Below are 22,067 nucleotides of genomic sequence, written 5' to 3'. Positions count from 1 at the left end.
ATACACAAGCTGACAGTAGCATGAAGCCTCGGCAGTGCAGGCCTGGAGCAGAGCTGCTCCGCTGCGGCTTCTTCTCCTCGTTTCTCGCTCCACAACGTTATTAACAAGCCATGTTTTCCTCTCTCTTGTCATTTGCTTAAAATAAGTTGGTCTGAATGAGACACATTTAAAGTGAAACAGATCCAGTGAGCTGATATCTGAACATAACATTGATACATCCTAACACCGGTATAAATGAGCACTGATGAATATGTTACATGTAATATAAAACTATGAAGCTAAAATTGATGTGCTAAATGTTATAAATGTACACTCCATGATTAAAAGACAAATATTACCTTAGTTACATGATAACTACATGTTTTTGAACATACTGTTACATACATGTAATAAATTCAGAGAAGCAGAAAAGTGATAAATACATTAAATAAACTTTGCAAAACAATCTCACCACAAAAAGTCCATTTAGTAGCTGCTCTGGAGCTTTCGATGATCATCATATGATCTTCCTCAGCCCATTGACGATGCTGAAATTAATCTGAGCAGCCATGTCAGATTAAAAGTTGAAAATAACATGTTTTTTTTTTCTGAAAGACATTAATGTGAATATCTACAACTCCACAACAACTCGCCAAACTCCATCTGCCGAGGAAGATCATGTGATGTGATGAGAAGCTCCAGAACAGCTACTAAATGGAGCTCACTGTTAGACTGTATTATACGAAATGATAATTGTTGTATTTCCTTTCAGCTGTGTGAAAAGTTTTCTCACCTCTACCAGCTCAAACCCACATGCAGTCAGTCAGAAAAGCCTGTTTGCAGAGAAAGCGGTGAAAGGTGACATAAAACATGGGGACTTGATGGAACAGCTCAGGCTGCGCTAAACTGACACTCCACTCTCCTCTTAACGAGGTGAAATTAAATCGGATTAAAACGTTTATCAAGCCACATGACCTGCTCAGATAATCCCTTGAAAGTGACCCAAACATTCTTTCCCAGGCCAAATGAAACCAATCTGATTCACCTGCACCAGTGACTCCACAGCCCGGCTGACTCACACACACACTCCTCCATTTCTATACCAGGAACTAAACCGGTCCTACAGTTTGACAGCAGACTTTTTTTTTTTTCTGTCTCCAGTGTGTGGTTGTGTCTCTCAGACACATTTGCTCCATCTGATATGTAATCTAACCATGTTTCTCACGCAAAGAAAGCTGCAGGGTTTATAAGAGCAGCCAGGAACCAGGTCCAAGGTGCAGACGGATCCAGCAGACACACAGCATGGGTGAGTCTCCACTGATTTACTTTCAAGTCCCAAAAATCTGTCTTTAAATCTGTAAACAACTCAACTCTGGATGCAAAGTGGACACATTTCATACATTGACACATTGCTGCTAAACAGATTTAGATTATGTGCCTCTAAGTAGAAAATGTCTTGTTATGTAAATGTTAGTCTGTGCTGCACTCTGAAAAACAAACATACCTCTGTCAGGAGCCAATCCCCCTGGTTTGATCATTGATAATGAATAACTTAAAGGACTTAATAACTAATATCATGTGGCACAAACTAATCTTTTAAATCAACTCTTGTTTTGGTACCACTTTACTGATTATAACTCTTTACCTTTTTATTATTTATAAACTGTTCATAATTAGTTTGTAAAACACTATATTGTAGTTGAAATAAGTAAAACATACACTGAAGTTATAATTGCTGAAAAATAGTGTAGATTAATAAAATGTCCTAATATCTGTTTATAATCAGATTCTATTAAAGTCTGTTGTAGACATTTATTGATGGGGTAATCATCAATTATAAATTCTTTTTACAATTCCTGTTTTTAAAGCCTATTAAAATATGAAATTAAGGAAATGCTTTATTACTTTTCCTGTGACATCTCTGGTCCTCATACTAAGATGGCAACACTGCAGGTTGTAAACGCCCCGTAATAGATACAGTTAATTCTGAAACAGCAACAGCCAAAGAGAACAATTCCAACTCGGTCACATGGCATTCAGCTGACCAATGGTGGAAATACGATCACTCAATCAGTCACGGACATTTGCGATTATAGGTCCGGTCTTGCTGTTGTGGTCCAGCCAAAAATAACTATTTGTGGGATAATTAATAAACACATATAAATAATTAGAAATATTGAAACAACAATCCAGAGGAATATATAAGGTAATGAGGCCATAAAAAGCATAAAAATATAAAACAATATTAAAAAGAACTTGTCGTCTGAATTTGCGCCTTTGTTTCTTTTGACTGGAGGAACGTGCAGATGACAGTTTCTCTTCCTCCCACATAGAGACAACCCTAGTTTTAACAAACACTCCAGCGACCGCACCTTCAGTTTGAATCATGACACACGTCACAACAACCTCCTCACCTGCAGAGCAACACACCTGAAACAATAGAGTGCCGCAGACGCCAGGCGAGTCGTCTCGTCAGACATGTTTCACAGCTGTTTGAATGTCATCACTTTTCATTCAGCTCTGTATCAGGTGGAGCTTCCACAAACACAAACACACTGTTGTTCCTGTTTTTTACAGTCTGCTGTGTTGGTAAAAGATCAAACCTTTGAAAGGGGTGGAAGAAGTCTTCAGATCCTTCACTTGAGTAAAAGAACTATTACCACACTGTAAAAAATATTCTGTTACTCAACTCAACTCAACTTTATTTATAGAGCACTTTAAATACAGCCAAAGCTGATACAAAGTGCTGTACATAAAAACATAAAAACATAAAAACATAAAAACATAAAAACATAAAAACATAAAAACATAAAAACAACAATAAAATAGCAAATAAAAAACAATAAAAGCAATAAAACAAATGCCGTCTCATGCTGGATCAAAAGCCAAGGAATAAAAGTAGGTTTTTAGACGGGTTTTAAAAATGGACAGTGAGGGAGCTTGTCTAATGTGGAGAGGTAAGTCGTTCCACAAAGTGGGAGCAGCAACAGAAAAAGCTCTGTCTCAAGAGCAGCTGATCAGCTGACCTGAGGCACCGGGCAGGAGCGTAGGGGTGAAGCAGCTCAGAGAGGTAGGGTGGGGCCAGACCATTTAGGGATTTAAAAACAAATAAAAGAATCTTGAAATGAGGCCAGAATGGGGGTGATGTGCTCCCTCTTACGTGTTCCAGTTAAAAGACGAGCGGCTGCGTTTTGGACCAACTGGAGACGTGCAAGGGAGGACTGATTGACTCCATAATAAAGTGCGTTACAGTAATCCAGCCATGATGTGATGAAGGCATGGATTACTGTCTCAAAGTGCTCTCGTGCAAAAATTGGCTTCACTTTTGCCAGCTGCCTAAGGTGGAAAAAGCTGGACTTAACAACAGCGCTAATCTGTTGGTCTAGTTTAAAGTTACTGTCCATTTTAAAACCCAAGTTAGAAACAGTTGGCTTCACATACGATGCCAGAGGGCCCAAATCAACAGGAGGGGGATCACATGAACTATTGGGACCAAGCACCATCACTTCTGTTTTTTTCTCATTGAAATTCAAAAAGTTTAAAGCCATCCAGGCTTTAATGTCATCAAGACATGCTAGAAGTGGAATCAGAGAGAAGGCATCTTTCTTTTTCAGTGGCACATATATTTGGCTGTCATCAGCATAACAGTGGAAGGCGATTCCGTGCTTTCTGAGGGTAGAAACCAGAGGAAGCAAGTATAGGGAGAACAGCAACGGCCCTAGGATTGAGCCTTGTGGAACCCCATAATACAGAGGAGTGGGGCCGGACTCACATCCAGCAAGGCTGACGCACATGGTTCTGTCTGCTAGATAGGACCTAAACCATTCCAGAGAAACTACCAGAAATTCCAACAAGGTGCTGCAACCTAGTTACTAAAATATTGTGGTCCACTGTATCAAATGCTGCGGTCAAATCCAGCAGGACAAGAATCACATAATCCCCAGAATCATTTCCCATGAGGATGTAATTAAAAACAGGCAAAAGTTGTGCAAGTACAGTTGTGAAAATCTGCTAAGTGTTACAAGTTACAGTAATCAGACTGAATGTTAGTCACTATTATATATTACAGCAGGATTTTACTGTTATAGTTATTGATGTGGGGCTGCAACTGATGATTTTTTTTTCCATTACGGATCAATCTGCAGGTAAAAACACAAGCGTTCTCTTTTAAAACCCAAATCTTGTGGGGGACATAAAACTCTTTTCACAGTCACATTGTGGGACTTGACTACGGCCCTATTACAGGTGTCCTGAGGTACTGATGTTGACGATTACTGTGATATTTTAAAAAATGAAACACTGATATTGTGTTAATAATCCACAGATGATAATAATGATATAATAATGATATAAATTTAAGTACATATATATATATATATATATATATATATGTACAGTATATAAGATGATAAGATGATAGCTGTGTACAGTCATGGTTTCAGAGTCTCCTTCCACCTCCCTACACTCGTATTTGAGTCTAATTCATTTGACAACAGCCCTGGTCCCCATAATGTAATTCTTTCATCTTGTGTGTGTGTGTGTGTGTGTTTGTTTGTGTGTGTGCGTGTGTGTGTGCGACAGCTCAGAAGACGGCTCTGATTGTGTACGCCCACCAGAGCCCCGGCTCGTTCAACGCAGCGGTTCGTGATGTGGCGTCTCAGGAGCTGACGGAGCAGGGATACAGGGTCATCGTGTCCGACCTGTACGCCATGAACTTCAGAGCCAACGCTACACAGGATGACATCATCGGTTTGTCTGTCTCTCAACCCTTTCTGACTTCTCCTAGAGCCGAAGACATAAACCTTTAAACAGACACAAGGAAATAGTGCTTTTGTTGGGGACTATTTTTCAGTGGCGGATTAATCCATATTTGGTGCTCTAGTGAGTATATGGGGCAGCAGGATGGTGGGTGTGTGTGTGTTCATGGTGATGAAGGAAAACTTCACCCAGCGCATCATTGAGACTCACTCATGTGTTTTAATAGTTTAAAACACATGATTCTTGTCAGATGGAAACGTTCAGTGTTGGTTCCCGGGGGGATTTATTGACAGTAAGAAAAACCATAGAACATCACCAGATGTGTTCTTTAAGTTCTGACACGGTTTATCGTGTCCAGGTGATCTGAAGAACCCGGAGCTTTTCCAGTACGGAGAGGAGACCATGCACGCCTGGATGGAAGGCCGCCTGAGTGACGACATCGTGGCCGAGCAGCGCAAAGTAGAGGAGGCCGAGCTCATCATCTTCCAGGTCAGAGACCCCTCACTCCTCTGGCTTGTCCTGTGTGTTGTTATTGTGTCGGCGATCAAAGTCCATTCATTGATCATTTTTATCGTTTTAAGTTAATGCAACAGCGTTTACTGTCTATTGTCTTGTTAAGCCGTGTTTGTGTGGATTAATCCAAAGCTGAAAATGGTCCCAAATACATGTGCTCTGTATTTATTTATTTTGACAGCATCCAGCTGTTTTAGGAAATTACTACACCTTTATATAACCAGAGTGATGTCATTTTTAATAAACTAATGTCTGTGCTAGTGATGTGTAAAAAACTGTCTACAAACCTATGTCATAGGTCTTTTTCACAGGAGATATTTTTAGTTCGCAGCAGGAAACACATGTGTAAGGAAATAAAAGATGGTTGGATTCCCTTCCCTCTGTGTCATTCTTGCTCACTGTCATGACTCACTGGGAGACAAAATATTATTAATTTTAATTAATGTAACAGCTGTCCTTTCCAGACTGTGACAAATCAAAGTGACTGAGCGGCGGTGTGAGGTCTGTGAGGCTCACTCAACATGTGGATCAGATGTGGCTGGATCAAGTTACAAAGCTGGATCACAGAACAGCCATCTTGAATCAGTTTTAGGGATATTTGTTAACAGGGAGAAAAATAAAGAAATGAATATTGCTCTGTGTGTTCCCGCAGTTTCCTTTGTACTGGTTCAGCGTGCCTGCCATCATGAAGGGCTGGATGGACAGAGTGCTGGCACAAGGCTTCGCTTTCTCCCTGGAGAAGATGTACAATAACGGTATTTTCAAGGTCTGTACCGGGTCGACAACATGTATTTAAACATCCATCTGTGCATCATCCATACTGCAGGGGCCGTGGAGCCAATCACATAACATGACATGACATGACATAATATGATTTAATATGATCAAAACATTCAACGTCTAAAACCCCTGTGGCATAATATCCTGTAACCTAAATATGAGAGCTTCACCCATAAATCAGCCATGCCATATGTAAATATCAGCTGACATCAGCCTACTGCAGGTATTTTGTTATCATGTTGTCTGGTCATTTAGAAACAGTGTCACTGTTAATGTCACATAGTTCATGAACCAGAGACCAATGAAATAGTTTATGTTTATACTGTAAAATGTCCTGCTCCGGGGTTCCTCTCTTCAGTCTGCATAATTGCTGTGTTTTTTGTCCATGAAGGATAAGAAAGCAATGCTGTCCTTCACGACTGGAGCGACACAGACTATGTTCCAGCCTGATGGGATCAACGGAGACATCAACATCACACTGTGGCCTCTGCAGGTATTTTTTCAAATTTTCTAAAAGAAAGATAAAAGTAAAAATCCTTCACTTTACTACCTGAAGAATAAAGACTTTTTATCAAACATCTTTTGACTTAAAAAGCCTTTTAAATGTCAGCGAGCTGCAGATGTGTGTGAAGTTGTTGAAGAGAAAACCCTCCACGTCTGCTTTTGGTCACTGGGTCGATTCTGGTTGATCTTTGCTGCATGTTGCAGCTCTCTCTCCTCACGTTTCCTGTTTGCATCTCCACTGTCAACTATCTTGTAAAAACCAAAACACCATGACAATAATCTAAAGAGCCTGAAATATTCTGTGCTGGCTGCTGTTTTTTAACCTGCCTCTCTCTTGTTTCTCTGTCAGAACGGCACTCTGCACTTCTGTGGATTTCAGGTCCTTGCTCCTCAGATATTCTGGAGTCCAGCTCACTGTCCCCCCATGGTGCGAACCGCAATGCTAGAAGGGTGGCGAGGCCGACTGAAGGGACTCCTGGCAGAAAAGCCTTTGACCTTTGCCCCCTGTGAGCTGTTTGACCTCAGCTTCCAGGGGGGGTTCTTGCTCTGGCCCAAAGTGAGGGAGGAGCGAGAGTCGCAGCCCTACGGTATCACCACGGGACATCATCTGGGAAAGCTGCTGCCGCCCGACAACCAGACCAGAGCTCAGCCCAGAGATGAAAATAAACCAGACTGCAAGAACTAGGACCTCCTCGTCAATCATGAATGTTTCTTTAAACTCTGTTTATGTTCAAGATCATTTTAATACCAAAGTATCTGATTTTAGAAATGCTTTGTTTAATGAAGCTGAAATTAAACCATTTACTGTAAATAAAAAACTCCTTTTATTTAAGTGAAAAATATATTTTTCATTTGCATATACACATTTCTTTTATCCAAGTATCTAATTGCTTCTTCTACCCCTGGAAGAAATACAGCTCCTGATCAAACATTAGCTGTTGGTGTAAAGGCTGGTGTGTGTGGATCCAAGTGCAGAGAGAGTCAGGCAGAACTACAATGTAAACAGAAGTGCCTCAGAGTAATTTTATAACTTTTAATCATCATCAAATTTTCCTTTTTGAAGATTTTGACAACTTTAGAGTCATCTGGTCAACGCCAGTCTCCTCTAAAGTTATCCAGCCAAAGTGAAGAGCATTAGAGTTTATTTCGCATCAACCCACAAGAGACGCCAGCAGAGACACCTCTGCACGACCGCCTGCAGAGAAGCCGAGCAGAAATCAAGAGTTCCCGAGACAGAAAGTCTCCTGGCAAACTCCACCAGAGCTGAACCGCTGAGACACGGGCAGAATCCGTCATCGTGATAACGGGACACGGCCTCCAGGAGAATCCACCTAGATCCCGCGTGTCCAGGGTTACCACGGCAACCACAGCCACCTGGGTTCCAGCCGAGGGTCTCGGGCTACAGCAAAACTTATTTGCTGTAGCTTATTTTCATCTTTATGATTATTAGTAGTTTGATTAGATAGTAGTTTGGTTAATAAACTTCTGTATTAACACCCAGTTGTTGTCCTGTTGTATTCTTTTGACGTAGAGACTGGAGATCCATTGAATCGAGAAGTCATGGCTTCCGATATGAGATTGATAAATCTGGCAATGAAGTAATTCATTGTTGTCCTCCCAGAGGACTGATGGCGTTAACGCTTCAAAGCATTATTTGTAACGGAACACCAATTTTTTAGGTGAGCAAAAGTATTGGAACAGATAGACTTAAAATAGATTAAAGTGAATAAGACTTAATATTTAGTTGCAAATCATTTGCTTGCAATAACTGCATCAAGCCTGTGACCCATTGACGTCACCAAACTTTTGCATTCTTTTTTTGTGATGCTTTTCCAGGCTTTCACCGCAGCCTCTTTCAGCTGTTGTTTGTTTTGGGGGTTTCTCCCTTCAGTCTCTTCTTTAGCAGGTAAAATGCTCTATAGGGTTTAAGTCTGGAGATTGACTTGGCCAGTCTAAAACCTTCCACTTCTTGCCCCTGATGAACTCCTTTGTTGTTTTTGCAGTGTGTTTTGGGTCATTATCTTGCTGCATGATGAAGGATCTCCCAATTAGTTTGGTTGCATCTTTCTTTAAATTGGCAGACAAAAAGTTTCTGTAGACTTCTGAGTTCATTTTGCTGCTGCCATCATGTGTTACATCATCAATGAAGATTAATGAGCCCGTCCCAGAAGAAGACATGCAAGCCCAGGCCATGACGAGCTTGTATGTTTGGGATCATGAGCAGATCCTTTTCTTTCTCCAAACTTTAGCCTTTCCATCACTTTGGTAAAGGTTAATCTTTGTCTCATCAGTCCTTAAAACTCTGTTCAAGAATTTTTGAGGCTCGTCTCTGTACGTTTTTGGCAAATTCCAGCCTGGCCTTCTTATTCTTCTTGCTAATGAGTGGTTTGCATCTTCTGGTCTAGCCTCTGTACTTTTGTTCATGAAGTCTTCTGCGAACAGTAGATTCTGATTCCTTCACTCCTGCCCTCTGGAGGTTGTTGCTGATGTCACTAACGGTTGTTTTAGGGTCTTTCTTTACAGCTCTCACAATGTTTCTGTCGTCAACTGCTGCTGTTTTCCTCTGTCTACCCATTCGATGTCTGTTACTTAGTTTCTTCCTTCTCCAGGACATTCAAAATGGTTGTACTGGCTATGTTTTGTTTTTTTACCCATAGACAGCTCTCTGGTTTTCATGTTGGTTGCACCTCTAACTATAAATGCAGTCTGCACAGGCAAAACCCAAATCTGAAACTGATCGTAGACATTCAGTGCTATTTATTGTTGGAATAATCAATGTAATAGGACACACCTAGGTAACAAAACACACCTGTCAGTCTCATGTTCCAATACTTTTGTTCACATGAAAAATGGGTGTGTTCAAACAAAAGGTGCTATCTTCTAAGTTGTGTAACAGATCCAGATGTAAATACCTGGAAATAAAAGCTGAAATGTTGATCTCTTTTGGAGGGGAGTGTATGTTCAATTAAATTATCGAAGCATTTTGAACTACATTTTCACAGACAGCCCTTCTACAGCCACAAAATAACATAACAATGCAGGGACTGCTTTTGTTGAAATTGTATTTTATTGGAGCAAATTCCCAAAGTACATGCATGGCAAATAATCAAATTACAAATTGACATGGGAACCTTGAGCCCTGGGTTCCATTGTCTCATAATCTGTCCATAGCTGTAGGATATTTGGAGGTAAAATAACATTTTCATATTAGAATATTTACCTATTTATTATATTCTTTATGGTAATTTTACTTATTTTGTGTTGCCTCTTTTTGGTAATTTTGTGTATCTTTAGGACCACCTTTCTCTTTATGGTAGTTCTGCATCTCTTTATGGTTGTTTTGTGTCTTTTTGTGGTGGTTTTTCATCTCTTTGTGGTGATTATGCGTCCGTGTTTGGTCATTTTGTCTATGCTACGGATCATTTTGTGTATCTTTGTGGTGGTTCATCATCTCGTTTTGTTTGTTTTGTATCGTTTTGTCTTTTAACTGAGCTCTTCCTACGGAGGCTCTGGCAAAGAGCCCTCCTGACCCCTCGGGGCCCTGGGCCTCATCCGTCCATGAGTACTATCACAGACTGCAGGTCTATGTCGTACTACACATTATGGTTATGTTTATGTTCTCCGGAGAGCGAGGAACAGTAGGTAAGCCCAAACATGACTAACAGGGAACCGTGTTAAGACGTTGACATGTGAAAAGCACAGATCCGCTGTAAAAAAATTCAGAGTGTATAATAATAAAACATTAATTTGACAAATACACCTTTAAGCGTTAAAGATGAATTATTTAAGCGCAAAAGTGAGAACGCTGCACCACCACCACCCCCATTTTGTGCGACAGAATGGTACGGCCTGAAGTGACGTCATCGCTGGCTATTCGCGAAGACTAGGCTGTTTGTTGTTTTGCCGAGGAGTTCGTAACCGTTGCGCCATTTATCCATTTATTCAAGGGTTAACGTATAAAGGACACAAAAAGAAAGCAATATCAACCTGAATTAACCTGAAGTCGTGTTTATAATCTTGTTACATCGAGCTAAAAGAGCCCGGAAACGGCAAACATGAAATGGATGTTCAAAGAGGATCACTCCTTGGGTAAGGGAGGAGGGAGATGTTATTGTGATCAAATAGTGATAGAAAATGTCTGCGCAGATTAATTTTCTGAGGGTATGTGCTTTATTTTGGCCCCTGTAGGAGTATGATTTGGGGTTTAATGTTCATAAAAACTCACTTTAAAAGACGTCGGGCACATAGATTGGCCTGTCCTTCAGGCCTTTGTTTAGAGAGGAGGCTTTGGTTTGTAGCTAGCTGTATCGACAGCACAAACACATTAAAAAATGGCTGTAAATATTAATGTCAGCTCACGTAAAAGTCACCTTGCGTGTCTCCACTTTCAAAGTGACGCGTTGGGTTATGGCAGGTGAACCAAACATCGTGTCTTTGTTCTCATAACCACCGGGAGACGATCTGTTTTCTGGCTAATGGAGGATATTGACACATTAAGCTGCTAAGCCTCCATTCTGCACTTATGTGTCATAACATCTGTGGCAAGATAATGAAGCTTGAATGTGTCCGTTTGTGCAGCTACATATCATGTTTTTATTTCTCCCCACCTGACTTTAACTACAGGCTCCACCGGGACTAAAAAAGAAACTTGCTTTGGCAGAATAGTCGCAGGCCTGCAGGCTGACTTAGCACCCGATTAAAGCTGAAATGATTTGTCATTAATGATCAGTTATTTATCAGTAGTCGATCGGTAACTATTGTTTTCTTTTGTTTTTGTTGCGATTGCTTTTATTATCTTTTGAATATATGCCAAATATACAAAACATGGTCAAAAAAGAAAGAGGAAGCAAAACACAGACCTAGTGTAGGTGCGCATGAATGCACGAGTGAAATTTAACCAAAACAAAGAACATAATATACAATATACAGTTTCTTCAAACTTACTTAAATCACTATGTGATCCTTTTTAAGAAGAATAAAATGCTTGTATTGTAAAAGGCAGTCCATAAAGGTTTCCCACATCTTTTCAGTCACTGGATTTTCCCTTTAAAACAAATGTTTTCCAGGTTCAAAGTATTTTTAGCCATTAGCTAAATTTTCTAATTTGATTTACATTTTGTTGTCACTGTAACCTGAACATCTTTAGGTTTTGTTGTGGTTGTCGAACTGTGGCTGCAACTATCAAGTATTTTTTGATTGATTTTGACTTGAGAATATTCTTGATATTAATTGTTTTGTATAAAACAAAAAGAAAAACAGAATTGTCATTGTAATGTTTAAAAAAATAAATAATGAAAAAAATACCCAGCACCATTTCCTGAAGCCAAAGGTGATATTTTGACATGGCTTGTTGTGTCCAACCACTTGTCTAAAGGGGGCAGTGTAGCAGCTTCCAGTACAGAAACGATACCATTATCACAGAGTTAATGTGGTAATGTTTTATTCATGATTTAAGGCTGCACATTCACCTTTTTAAGTGAACAGATTGATGGTTGTGGCTCAGCAGGTCGCAGTGCATCTTAATCCACAGCAGCAGTCTGTGGATCTCACACCTCAGTGGTCAAATATTGATTTTAGTCCATCACAGGTTTCCTCCGGTGTTGTACAGAAGTGGAAGTATTGAGTAAGAGTCATGTATTTCTGTTCTCATGTAAATCAACCAACTGATTAACACACTGTTTTTTTTTTTTTTGTTTGTTTTTTTGCTTCTCATCCTGCAGAACATCGATGCATAGAGTCAGCCAAAATCCGCAACAAGTACCCTGACAGGGTCCCGGTGAGTGAAATTCATGTGACATAACATCTGAAAAAGAAAAAGGTTTCTTTCATTATATGTTGCTTGTTGGTTCTAATCATCTGTGTGTGTGTGTGTGTGTGTGTGTGTGTGTGTGTGTGTGTGTGTGTGTGTGTGTGTGTGTGTGTGTGGTTTTCACAGGTGATTGTGGAGAAAGTGTCTGGATCACAGATAGTGGACATCGACAAGAGGAAGTACCTGGTCCCCTCTGACATCACAGTGGCTCAGTTTATGTGGATCATCAGGAAACGCATCCAGCTGCCATCAGAGAAAGCCATCTTCCTGTTTGTGGACAAGACGGTGCCTCAGTCCAGGTAAGGGCCGGGACACTGGGGGGGGTGTTAGGTTTGTTTATTTATTTTTAACTTTTAATCATATTTAATCAGGTAGTGTCATTAAGACTGAAATCTCTGTTTCGGACCTGAGAACAATAAAAACATTCTTAATCAGACAAACACACAATCGGAAAACAGAAATAACACAACTAAATACAAATACTAAAAACAATTGCAAGAGTCATAAAGTTTTAAAATCTTTAAAAAGGGGGTGTGAAAGACTGTAGTTGGAGGGAAGTTTGCAGTTCATCTCTGCAAACACACACGAGGAATATCTTAGGTTTGGTAGTTGCAGGTTTGTGTACTGCTGTGACAAGATGTAAATATTAAGAGATGCGAGTTTGTTTGGAAGTCCATCCAACCTTGTGATACAGAAAATTGTATGAAGTTTGTGCTATGGTAAACAGGATGTAGCTGCTGAAGTGATGATACAGCAGCATGACTGTACAGATCCTCTCAGTAATCAAGTACAGATGCGAAAGCTGACTGCACAATAGTTATACAGTTTGAACAGGACAAACAGCCTTTAATCTTACAGGGAACTGACCCTGGGATAATCAGGGTCACAGCTGGAGGGGCAGAAGACCATGTACTTGATCCGTTCTACATTTAAAACAAGTCTGTGATTAAGAAGTGATAAAAAGAATCAAAGGCAGAGTGAGGAGACAGTCAGAGCCTGAGCTGGAGTGCAGCCAGAGGCATCTGGGAACAAAAATGGACAATGAAGTACTGATTAGCTGAGCTGGGATCAGTTGCTACCGGGCTACAAGGGAAGAACATGATTTGGCAAAAATTTTTTATTGCAGTAATTCCCTTGAATTTTATGCAGCTTGAAAAATGACTGAAACATTTATTTGATTATCAAGCCAGATACATTTCTTTTGATCAGTTCACCAAAGAATAAATTCTGGTTATACAGCGGACATTGCCTGTAACTGTAACAGTACAAATGCCTTCATGGTCATATAAGGTAGTTGAGATAAAACTACAGTCAAATCAAATTTATGGCTTTTATCAGCAGGAGTTCAGCTTAATGTCTGACGTCATTATACTCTGGATAAAGGGAAACTGTTCCTCTTATTTTTTATCTGTGGTTGAGTGTAGAGATGTCATCAGCATCCTGCTTTTATGAAGTAAAGAAAGAAAAAAAAAAGTTGGTGGAAACATTTAAACTCCCCATGTTCCCACACAACATGGCTGAATAATCTCTTGTGATGATTGCATATAAAGGCTGATTCATACAATACACATATGCAATACAACAGTCCTTACATCACCCAGGGAGAGCAGCAGTTACACCCAACACTCCTTTTGGCCTCGTTTGTCATTACTCATCACTTCTTGTCTGCATTTTTAGTCCCGTCACAGAAAGCAACAAGTAGGAAGGATTACAGCATCGGTTGGTCAGTTAGTGTTGCTGCAGCTTTTCTGAAAAATGGCAAAGACACATGTAACCGCCATTAAAAAAAATTGTAATTCATCAGGAACAAGTTATATTCGTTAAAGAATTCACAGATAATTATTATGTTCAAACAAAAGATTAAGTAAAGACATTTTTTTCTTGGTAGGTAACTTTTTGTCCTTTTTAATATTTGTAATCTAATTCACATTTGCCCAAATATTGAATGATATGTATCTGACACATTGAAGGAACAGCTGTGGACACACCATGAGCTACATGATCTAAATACTGTAAGTCCTGATTCAAAACTATTTGACTGATAAGCTTCAATTATTGATCTGATATTAAGGAATGTTAAACAGGAATCCTCTACAAGGAAGACGTGTCACTCTGTTGGATTTGTTGCAACTACAGCTGTACAGAAGCATTACAGAGTGGGGTGTCTTCCCTCACAAATGATCTTTGATCTTTGAGTTGCATTTTGTCAAGTCAGTGACAGAATTAATTATCACTGGGGACAGCTGTTATGATCTGCTGCAGTTTGTTGTTTTAACTGGTGAAAGAACATGAGAAGCTGCTGCCTGAATGTTTTTCTACACTTTACCAGTTCGACTTGTAGCTTCATGAACATGTGCATTTTGCCTACTTCAGTGTCTTAACTCACTGTTTGTTTTCACCTCGATATGCAGTGAAATGCTGCAGCACAGTGGTGTCGGAAGTACTTTCACTTTAGTAACAGAAGCAGTACTACAATCTAAAAATACTCTGTTACAAGTAAAAGTCCTGCATTCAAAAGTTTACTGCAATAAAAGTAAACAAGTATTAGTACAGCATCAAAATATACTTAAATTGTCAAAAGATTTCAGATTGGTTTCCCTCTGAAATAAGGAGTAGAAGTATCAAGTACAATTATAAGGTACTTTACTTTACTTAAGTACAGTACTTGATTAGATGCACTTAGTTACTTTACACAACTGCATTAATCTAGTGATTTTGATTGGCTTTTCATTCCGATACGCTCGGATCAGCTGATGCTGAGTCAGCGATGGACATCTCTACTACCAGATATTTTGACAAACTTTTATTACTCATCTCTAAACACTTTCTCTGTCTGTCTGTGGTACTTGGCTCCCAGCTCACTGGAGATTTACATCTTTAAAAACGGCTCAAAAATAAATATTATGATTTTTAAAAAGGCTTTCTTATTCCCTAAAACAGCTGCTCACTATAGATTTTAGCTAAAGTTACTCAAACAGGAGGAAATGGTGCATTTGATGGAAACTATTTGACATGATTTTTGGGGATTAAGCTAAATCAGGCTTTGTTGCGCACACAGTCGTTGTATAACAGTAATATAGAGTAAGATCAGCTGGTGTCGTTGGTGATCTGTAGTAACAGTCTCTCTCTGCTGTTGCAGCATCACGATGGGGCAGCTGTATGAGAAGGAGAAGGACGAGGACGGCTTTTTATACGTGGCTTACAGCGGGGAGAACACCTTTGGTTTTTAAATCAAGAAGCCATGATCGTTACTGGCCTTTACCGCGGCGCCGCGCGGCCACACCGACACCCACCCACATCTAATCACAGCCCCGACTCGGCCCCTGGAGACACCAAGGGAAGCCCCAGAGAGATTCAGTGACATGAACGTAACAGAAGGATGGACCGACTGCTCTCCTGACTGGATAAACATAAACGAGTGCACCAGTGTGTTTGTTCTGGCCCATGTTGCACCAGTTCTTTACAGATTCATAGATTCAGTTGTGTATAGTGTGTTATATTTCAATTATTATTTGTTTGATGTTGTGATTTGAGTGTTTTAGGAGGAGCCTTGAATTTACTTTGTTTTTTTTCACATTTTAAACGATATGTGTGAATGAGTTTTGCTTTTTAGTTATGCTTTCCTCTTTGAAGACAATATTTAAAAGAATTTTAATTTAATTATTTGAAGGTAAGGTAGCTGGATGACCTAACCAATAAAAAAGATTAAAATTAAACCTGGTTGTTGTTTTTTCTTTTTCAAAATGTCAGCACTGTATTCATGTAAGTTTGGTTTACTTTTAATTAGCTTTATTTAAATACTTTGATTTTAGTATTTTCTCAATTAATTCAATAGTTGTCTTTAAAATGTCCAAATAGTGAAAAATGTCCAATCCAAGGTCACAACTTTAAATATCTTGTTTTGTCCGACCACAAGTCAAAAACTCCAAAATCTTCCTTTTACATTATTAAAAGACAGTAAACAGGTAAAACCTTACTTGAAGTTATTAGCACCTGATGAGCACCTAAAAATTCAGTCTGTCTGTCTGTAGAGCTGATGTTTTCATTGTTATTGTTTATTCCCAAACTTCTTTGTGACTGGTCAGTACAAAAAAAACATATCAAGAAACTATTCAAACTTGTGTGTCCTGGTGCTGTTCTAACAACCTTTCCATGGAAGCTGGTGACAGACAGAGAACAGGTAAAAAACTGCACAAACTACTTTAATTATATAACATAAAAAACAAAATTAAAGACAATATAATATCAGAAATATCTGCCGCGGGGGGCGTCGTGTAGCGTAGTGGTTTAAGCAGGCGCCTTTCACTGCATGTCATTCCCCCTATCTCTGCCTCCCCGTTTCCTGTCACTCTCCACTGTGCTGTCCATTAAAGGCATAAAAGCCCCCAAAAAAAATATAAAAAAAAAAAAAAAAAGAAATATCTGCCGCTTAGTAGTTTTCTTTTCGTATTTTCACTTCCTCCTCCTCAGCGGCCTTTCTGCGAACGTGCTCTTTACGTGGTAGTAAACAGAATTTGGCTGGTTCAAAATTTAGAGGAACAAGCTTGCTTTTTTTTTTTCCCGCTGATGCAGCGTGGTTCATCAGCTTCCTCTTGATAAATCTTAGAAATTCTAACTCATTAGTAAATAATATCACATTGTATTGTCAATTTCCCCCAGGGGGATAAAAAAAAGTATCTATCTACCTGCATAAATCCCAATTTGAGCAGATCTAATCGGCCACGTAGCTAAAAACACCTGTGTGGGCATGGTGCAGAGTTTTTAATGGATCATATTTTAAAAGACCACCATATGTTTGTAAGTAAACTTGTTGTAGCCTGCGTCTAGAACCCAGACACACTCTGTTTTGAATAAACACAGCAGTCAGAGTAACCAGTCCAAGCGCTGTTACAAACTGTTTCATTAGCTTCTAAAAGTTTTAGTAACTACTTACGTATATTTGCTTAAGTAAATGTACTCAGTTACTTTCCACACCTCTTGTGGAGTTCCTCAGGGAAGCATCCTCGTCCCACGACTCTTTCTACATGCGGACAACCATTATCTGTTTATGTAAATACTCCACTTCTCTTCTTTGTACAGACAAAATTAATCTTCTATCTAATAATCACATCTAATTATGTTCTGGGAAGGTGAATAAGGAAAAAGAGAGTTGTGTTTCACTTCTCCGCATTTTCTCATCAAATGATATTGTGTTGTTGCTAGAATAATGAAGTAAAAGCATATTTACTTTGAAAGACTTTTCTGTTGCAGGTTGTTCTGTGGAAAAAAAAAGCTGCTGAGTTGCTGAAGGAAACAGATGAAGAAGTGAAAACCATCATCACATCACCAATGTGCTGATACCAGCAACTATCACTGCGTATACTGCTAATACTACAAAAATTACTGCTTTTGCTACTACTACTACTACTACTACTACTACTGAAGGCACTACTAATGTTTCACTGCAACAGCATCTTTGTGGCCCTGAGTGTTGAGGCTCTTATTCTCAAAGGCTTTTCCTTGATCTGCTGTGGCTTATTGTTGCCTACCTTATTTATACTGTATATAACTTTGGACACAAGCGTCTGATAAATGAATCAATGATGTACACACATAAATACAACAAATTGAATCTGGATATTTTGTGTCAAACCAACAAGGATCCAGACAGAAAAACAGCAATTTCATTAGTAATTATAATAATTCTTATTCAGAAATCAATGTTTGTATATGGATTATAAGACATTGACATCATTGTGAGTTCATTTTTCCATTACTTGTGTAGCTGTAGTTGTGCATCATTTGATCATTATTACTCATGTATTCTGTATAAAATCAGGATTTTACTGTTGTAGCTTTATTTCCATTACAGATTAATCTGCTGATTATTTTCTCAATTAATTGATTGATTGATGGTTTTGTAAAACTCCAGAAAACAGTGAGAAATATTGAAAATGACTCAAATTGCTTTGTTGTGTCCAAACGTGTTTTGTGAGGTCATAGTGACCTTTGACCTTTGACCACCAAATTGTAATCAGTTCATCCTTGAATCCAAGAGTGTTTGTGCAAAATTTGAAGAAATTCCCTCAAGGTAGTACTGAGGTATCGCGTGCACGAGAACGGGATGGGCGGACAACCCAAAACCATAACGCCTCTGGCCCTGACTGTCCGACAGAGCGTCACTTCATTACAGAAAAGGTGAGAAAAGTCAGGTGTGTTAGTGGGAGGTGCTTGAAGACTTCCTGTGATGTACACACTCAGATCTTCAAGCCTAAATGTGACGTTTGACTCAAATCCTCAACTACATAATCAGAGTTATTCAAATAGAAGAGGCATGTTTATGAAGCCTGACGTGTTAGTTCATTGTTCTGTCATAAGATGTTTGTAAAGTCTGAAAACCAGTTGTGAAACCTACGAGATCAACTAGCTGTGCATGACTTAAATTTCTGTATGGCCAAGCAATGTTAGTCATCATTCATCTCTCCTGGCTAAAAATCTCGATTCTTTATTTGAATTTGGATGTTGTAGGAAAGTGAGTTTGGGTTTTATTAGAGTGACTCTCATGGAGAAACATTGTGGATCAGTAGATATATACACAGAACAAGCTTGTGTGAGTTCTGCCGATACAAACTGAAGGATTTACGATCATGAAATCTATTTGTGTGAGCTGTTAAAAATGCTTCTTGCAAACAAACATCAGGAGAATATACCACATTTCAGTGGTTAGTAAATAGTGCTTATGTCGTTGATTTGATCTTAAATAAAGAAAAAATGTCACCTGTGATGCAAAGATGCCAATTAGACAAACTGACTTGTACCAAAGTGTCTGGTTGCAGTTAAAAGTCCAAAACCACCTAAAAAATCCTCCATTTTATTCTGTGTAGACCTTTTTGCCGAATTATTTTACATGTTATGAACTTCTCTTTTTTCTGTAGGACAGTGACAAGTGTCAAATAAAAGAGGAAACAGAAGGGAAAGCACAAGCTGGTTCTTAGAATTGAAATCACTATGAATTAGACAGTACTGTGTGATGATGTATATAAAGTGGGCACAGAGCAAGTCTCCATCACAGATCAGACCAGATCAGCCCTGAAGATCAAAGTCTTTCATCCAAACAGAAGAAGAACATCTGTCTCTGTCGGGGGAACCATGAAGACGCTGCTGACTCTCCTCTTTCTGACTCTGATCTGCTTCCTGCATCACACCTCTGCCGGTCAGTAACTCTGCTTGACGTCTCTGAGCTGTGAACCTGAACCACAGACTGTGTTCAGTCCGGTCTCAACATGTAAATAAATGTGTCTTCATGTGTTCGCAGGTCCGGTTGCAGTAGAGATGGTGGTAATGGGAGCATGCTGTCCAGGATACAACCAAACACCAGTTCCTAAGGCGAGGGTGAAACATGTGGCGATGACCCCAGATGGCTGCACAGACAAAGCCGTTGTGTGAGTATATATCCAGTAAGTGTACAGAACTGAACATGTGCTGTTACTGCAATTATTTTTTGCATTCAAACGCTTTCATAAAAAGAAGAGAAGATTACAGTTTGTCATTTTTCAATTCCTTTACTTATGTAAAAGGAGAAATATCATGAGGTTAGAAATACTCCTCTGCGCATGTTGTCGTTGCCGTGTTTCTATATTTTTGGATCATTATTACTGATGCGTTGTTGAAGGTGAAGCCATTTTAACTGCTTTTTGTAATTTTATAAACTGATCTTATTTTTTGTTTGAGCTGTTTGTAGCTGTCAAATACTTTATAAACTCAGGTGTTGTAGTTTGCAGACTCTCCACACGGGGGAGCTGTTCGATCATTGTACAACAGACAGGTCAGAGACGGGACAGTGTGTGGCTGGGGCTGGTAGCTCAGTACATTTACTCATATACTATAAAAAGCACAGCTTTTCAGTTACTTCATTATTTCCATTTTCCACTGTTTTAAACTTCAAATCCACAATTCAGAGAGGAAATATCATAGTTTTTACTGCACTACATCCATCTGAAGTCTACTGGTCACTTTGCAGCTTCAGATTTTACAAACAAAACATTAAAATATGATGCATTGTAACAGCTTTAACTACTGGATATATATACATTTGTTTCCACCTCCACCAGCGACATTAAAATATTTCTTACATATTTATAATTAAGTTTCAATGGAATAAAATCCGTCCTTTTAACAGTTATTGTAACAATAATAATAATAATAATATATACATAACAGAAGTCATACATCTGCATAATGAGTGTTTTTGATCCTTTTAACCTGCATTAACTTATTGCTGTGGCAGCGAAAACAAGCTGTAAACACCATATTGATGTATTATAGCTCAATTTTTGGTCTCCACCAGCTCCTGAGGGAAATATAACTAACTAACACTGTCCAATATGTGCCGTGTGTTTCTTACAGGGTCACAACAGTGTGCGATAAGAAGATTTGTATTGATCCCAACTGGCCCTGGGCTAAGAAACTTTTGTCAGCGTTTGAGAAATCAGCTGGCAACACTGCATCACCAGCTGCCCCCTCCTCTAAGTGTTGAAGGAGCAAAAACAATGTGAGAATGATGTTCCTTGATGTAAAAATAACTATTACCTGTAATTTAAGTTCCTTTATTAATAGAATAGACATGTCTCTATGTGATTAAAAAACCAGAGGCAACTTGTGAAAGACACATCATCGAGGCTTTTGTAAATGAAGTGGTATGATACATGTGTGACAGTTGAGTTTTAATTTAATACAGTGATTAAAGCAGAGTGTTTGAAATGTACAGTATATTTAATGATATTCTACCACATTTCTGAATAAAAGCTTCAGTTTTGTCTTTATATTTCCACTGTTTTATTTTTGTTCTGCTGTTTATTCTGGAGGCCATGAGTCAGGAGCCAAACTCCTTGTCGAGTGCTGATGGAGACAGTGAGTGACCTTCAGCTGTGTTCACTCAGGGAGAAGGTTGTTTAATATTTATACCACAACTGAACGTACAGTGTATAATTCAAAAGGGAAATCACCACTACAGATTCATACACAGTGTGATTCATAAGAAATGTTACATACTTCAGGAAGTATTCAGACCCCTTCACCTTCTGGACACTTTATCGTGCTGTAGGTTTAATTTAATAATTTTTGCTCATCAATCTACACTCAGTGACCCATAATGCAAAAATGTTTAGGACTTTTTTTGCTTTGCAAATGGATTAAAAGTTCAAACCTAAATCTCATTAGAAAAGTATTCAGACCCTTAATTCAGTACTTTGTAGAAGTCAGTAACAGCTGCGAGTCTCTACAAGCTTTCACACCAGGATTTGGGCAGTTTATCTCATCCTTCCTGACAGATCCTCTCAGACTGGATGGGAAGTGACTGTGAAATGACATCTTCAGGTCTCTCCACTGATATTCTACGGGCTTTCAGTTTGGGATTTAATCAGACTTGTCCTGAAGCCACTCCAGCCCTGCGTTGGCCGTTTGCTCCAGGTCATTGTGAAGCTGGGAGCTGAACCGCCGTCACAGTCCCAGGTCTCGTGCACTCAGGAGCAGGTTTTCAGACCTGAGAATATTTCTCCTCATGTTCTCACAGTCCTTTAAAAGCTGGTGGACAAACTCCAGCAGGCTATCATATGACTTTTACTCAAAGTGGCTTCTGTCTAGTCTGATTGATGGACAGCAGCTGAGGTGGTCGTCTTCCCGGCAGGTTCTCCATCCGAACATCTGAAGCTCAGTTACACTGCTGGGTTCTTGGTCTCCTCCCTGC

The 22,067-nt window shown here is 39.2% G+C and overlaps 3 protein-coding genes across 3 annotated transcripts; all 3 read left to right on the top strand.

Annotated features, from left to right (window-relative positions):
• Positions 1-1,127: 1,127 nt before the first annotated feature.
• nqo1 (NAD(P)H dehydrogenase, quinone 1) lies at positions 1,128-8,034 on the top strand. The gene is made up of 6 exons (XM_023408407.2): positions 1,128-1,285; positions 4,561-4,728; positions 5,096-5,226; positions 5,903-6,016; positions 6,422-6,523; positions 6,884-8,034. The coding sequence occupies exons 1-6, from the start codon at positions 1,282-1,284 to the stop codon at positions 7,217-7,219; spliced, it is 855 nt and encodes a 284-aa protein (XP_023264175.1). The 5' UTR covers positions 1,128-1,281; the 3' UTR covers positions 7,220-8,034.
• Positions 8,035-10,394: 2,360 nt separating this feature from the next.
• On the top strand, positions 10,395-16,059 carry LOC111656635 (gamma-aminobutyric acid receptor-associated protein-like 2). Its single transcript, XM_023408431.2, has 4 exons — positions 10,395-10,623; positions 12,255-12,310; positions 12,470-12,642; positions 15,483-16,059. The coding sequence occupies exons 1-4, from the start codon at positions 10,590-10,592 to the stop codon at positions 15,571-15,573; spliced, it is 354 nt and encodes a 117-aa protein (XP_023264199.1). The 5' UTR covers positions 10,395-10,589; the 3' UTR covers positions 15,574-16,059.
• A 3,293-nt stretch (positions 16,060-19,352) lies between these two features.
• On the top strand, positions 19,353-21,144 carry LOC147819010 (C-C motif chemokine 22-like). The gene is made up of 3 exons (XM_087174544.1): positions 19,353-19,535; positions 19,638-19,764; positions 20,729-21,144. Exons 1-3 carry the CDS (start codon positions 19,472-19,474, stop codon positions 20,856-20,858), a joined length of 321 nt encoding a protein of 106 aa, XP_087030670.1. The 5' UTR covers positions 19,353-19,471; the 3' UTR covers positions 20,859-21,144.
• Positions 21,145-22,067: the final 923 nt, after the last annotated feature.

Source organism: Seriola lalandi, unplaced genomic scaffold (assembly GCF_002814215.2).
Source record: "Seriola lalandi dorsalis isolate HSWRI2012SDOR001 ecotype SW California unplaced genomic scaffold, Sedor1 jcf7180002054361, whole genome shotgun sequence".
NCBI classification, from domain to species: domain Eukaryota; kingdom Metazoa; phylum Chordata; class Actinopteri; order Carangiformes; family Carangidae; genus Seriola; species Seriola lalandi.
This window is presented reverse-complemented; position numbering and strand designations above follow the sequence as displayed.

Bases quoted from the DNA above. Each gene is read 5' to 3' on its own strand.
- nqo1 (XM_023408407.2), top strand. The intron at 6,017-6,421 runs GTCTGTACCGGG...TTGTCCATGAAG, and splicing joins ACAATAACGGTATTTTCAAG to GATAAGAAAGCAATGCTGTC. The intron at 6,524-6,883 runs GTATTTTTTCAA...TTTCTCTGTCAG, and splicing joins TCACACTGTGGCCTCTGCAG to AACGGCACTCTGCACTTCTG.
- LOC111656635 (XM_023408431.2), top strand. From the start codon at position 10,590: ATGAAATGGATGTTCAAAGAGGATCACTCCTTGG. The intron at 10,624-12,254 runs GTAAGGGAGGAG...CTCATCCTGCAG, and splicing joins CAAAGAGGATCACTCCTTGG to AACATCGATGCATAGAGTCA. The intron at 12,643-15,482 runs GTAAGGGCCGGG...CTGCTGTTGCAG, and splicing joins AAGACGGTGCCTCAGTCCAG to CATCACGATGGGGCAGCTGT.
- LOC147819010 (XM_087174544.1), top strand. From the start codon at position 19,472: ATGAAGACGCTGCTGACTCTCCTCTTTCTGACTCTGATCTGCTTCCTG. The intron at 19,536-19,637 runs GTCAGTAACTCT...ATGTGTTCGCAG, and splicing joins CCTGCATCACACCTCTGCCG to GTCCGGTTGCAGTAGAGATG. The intron at 19,765-20,728 runs GTGAGTATATAT...TGTTTCTTACAG, and splicing joins TGCACAGACAAAGCCGTTGT to GGTCACAACAGTGTGCGATA.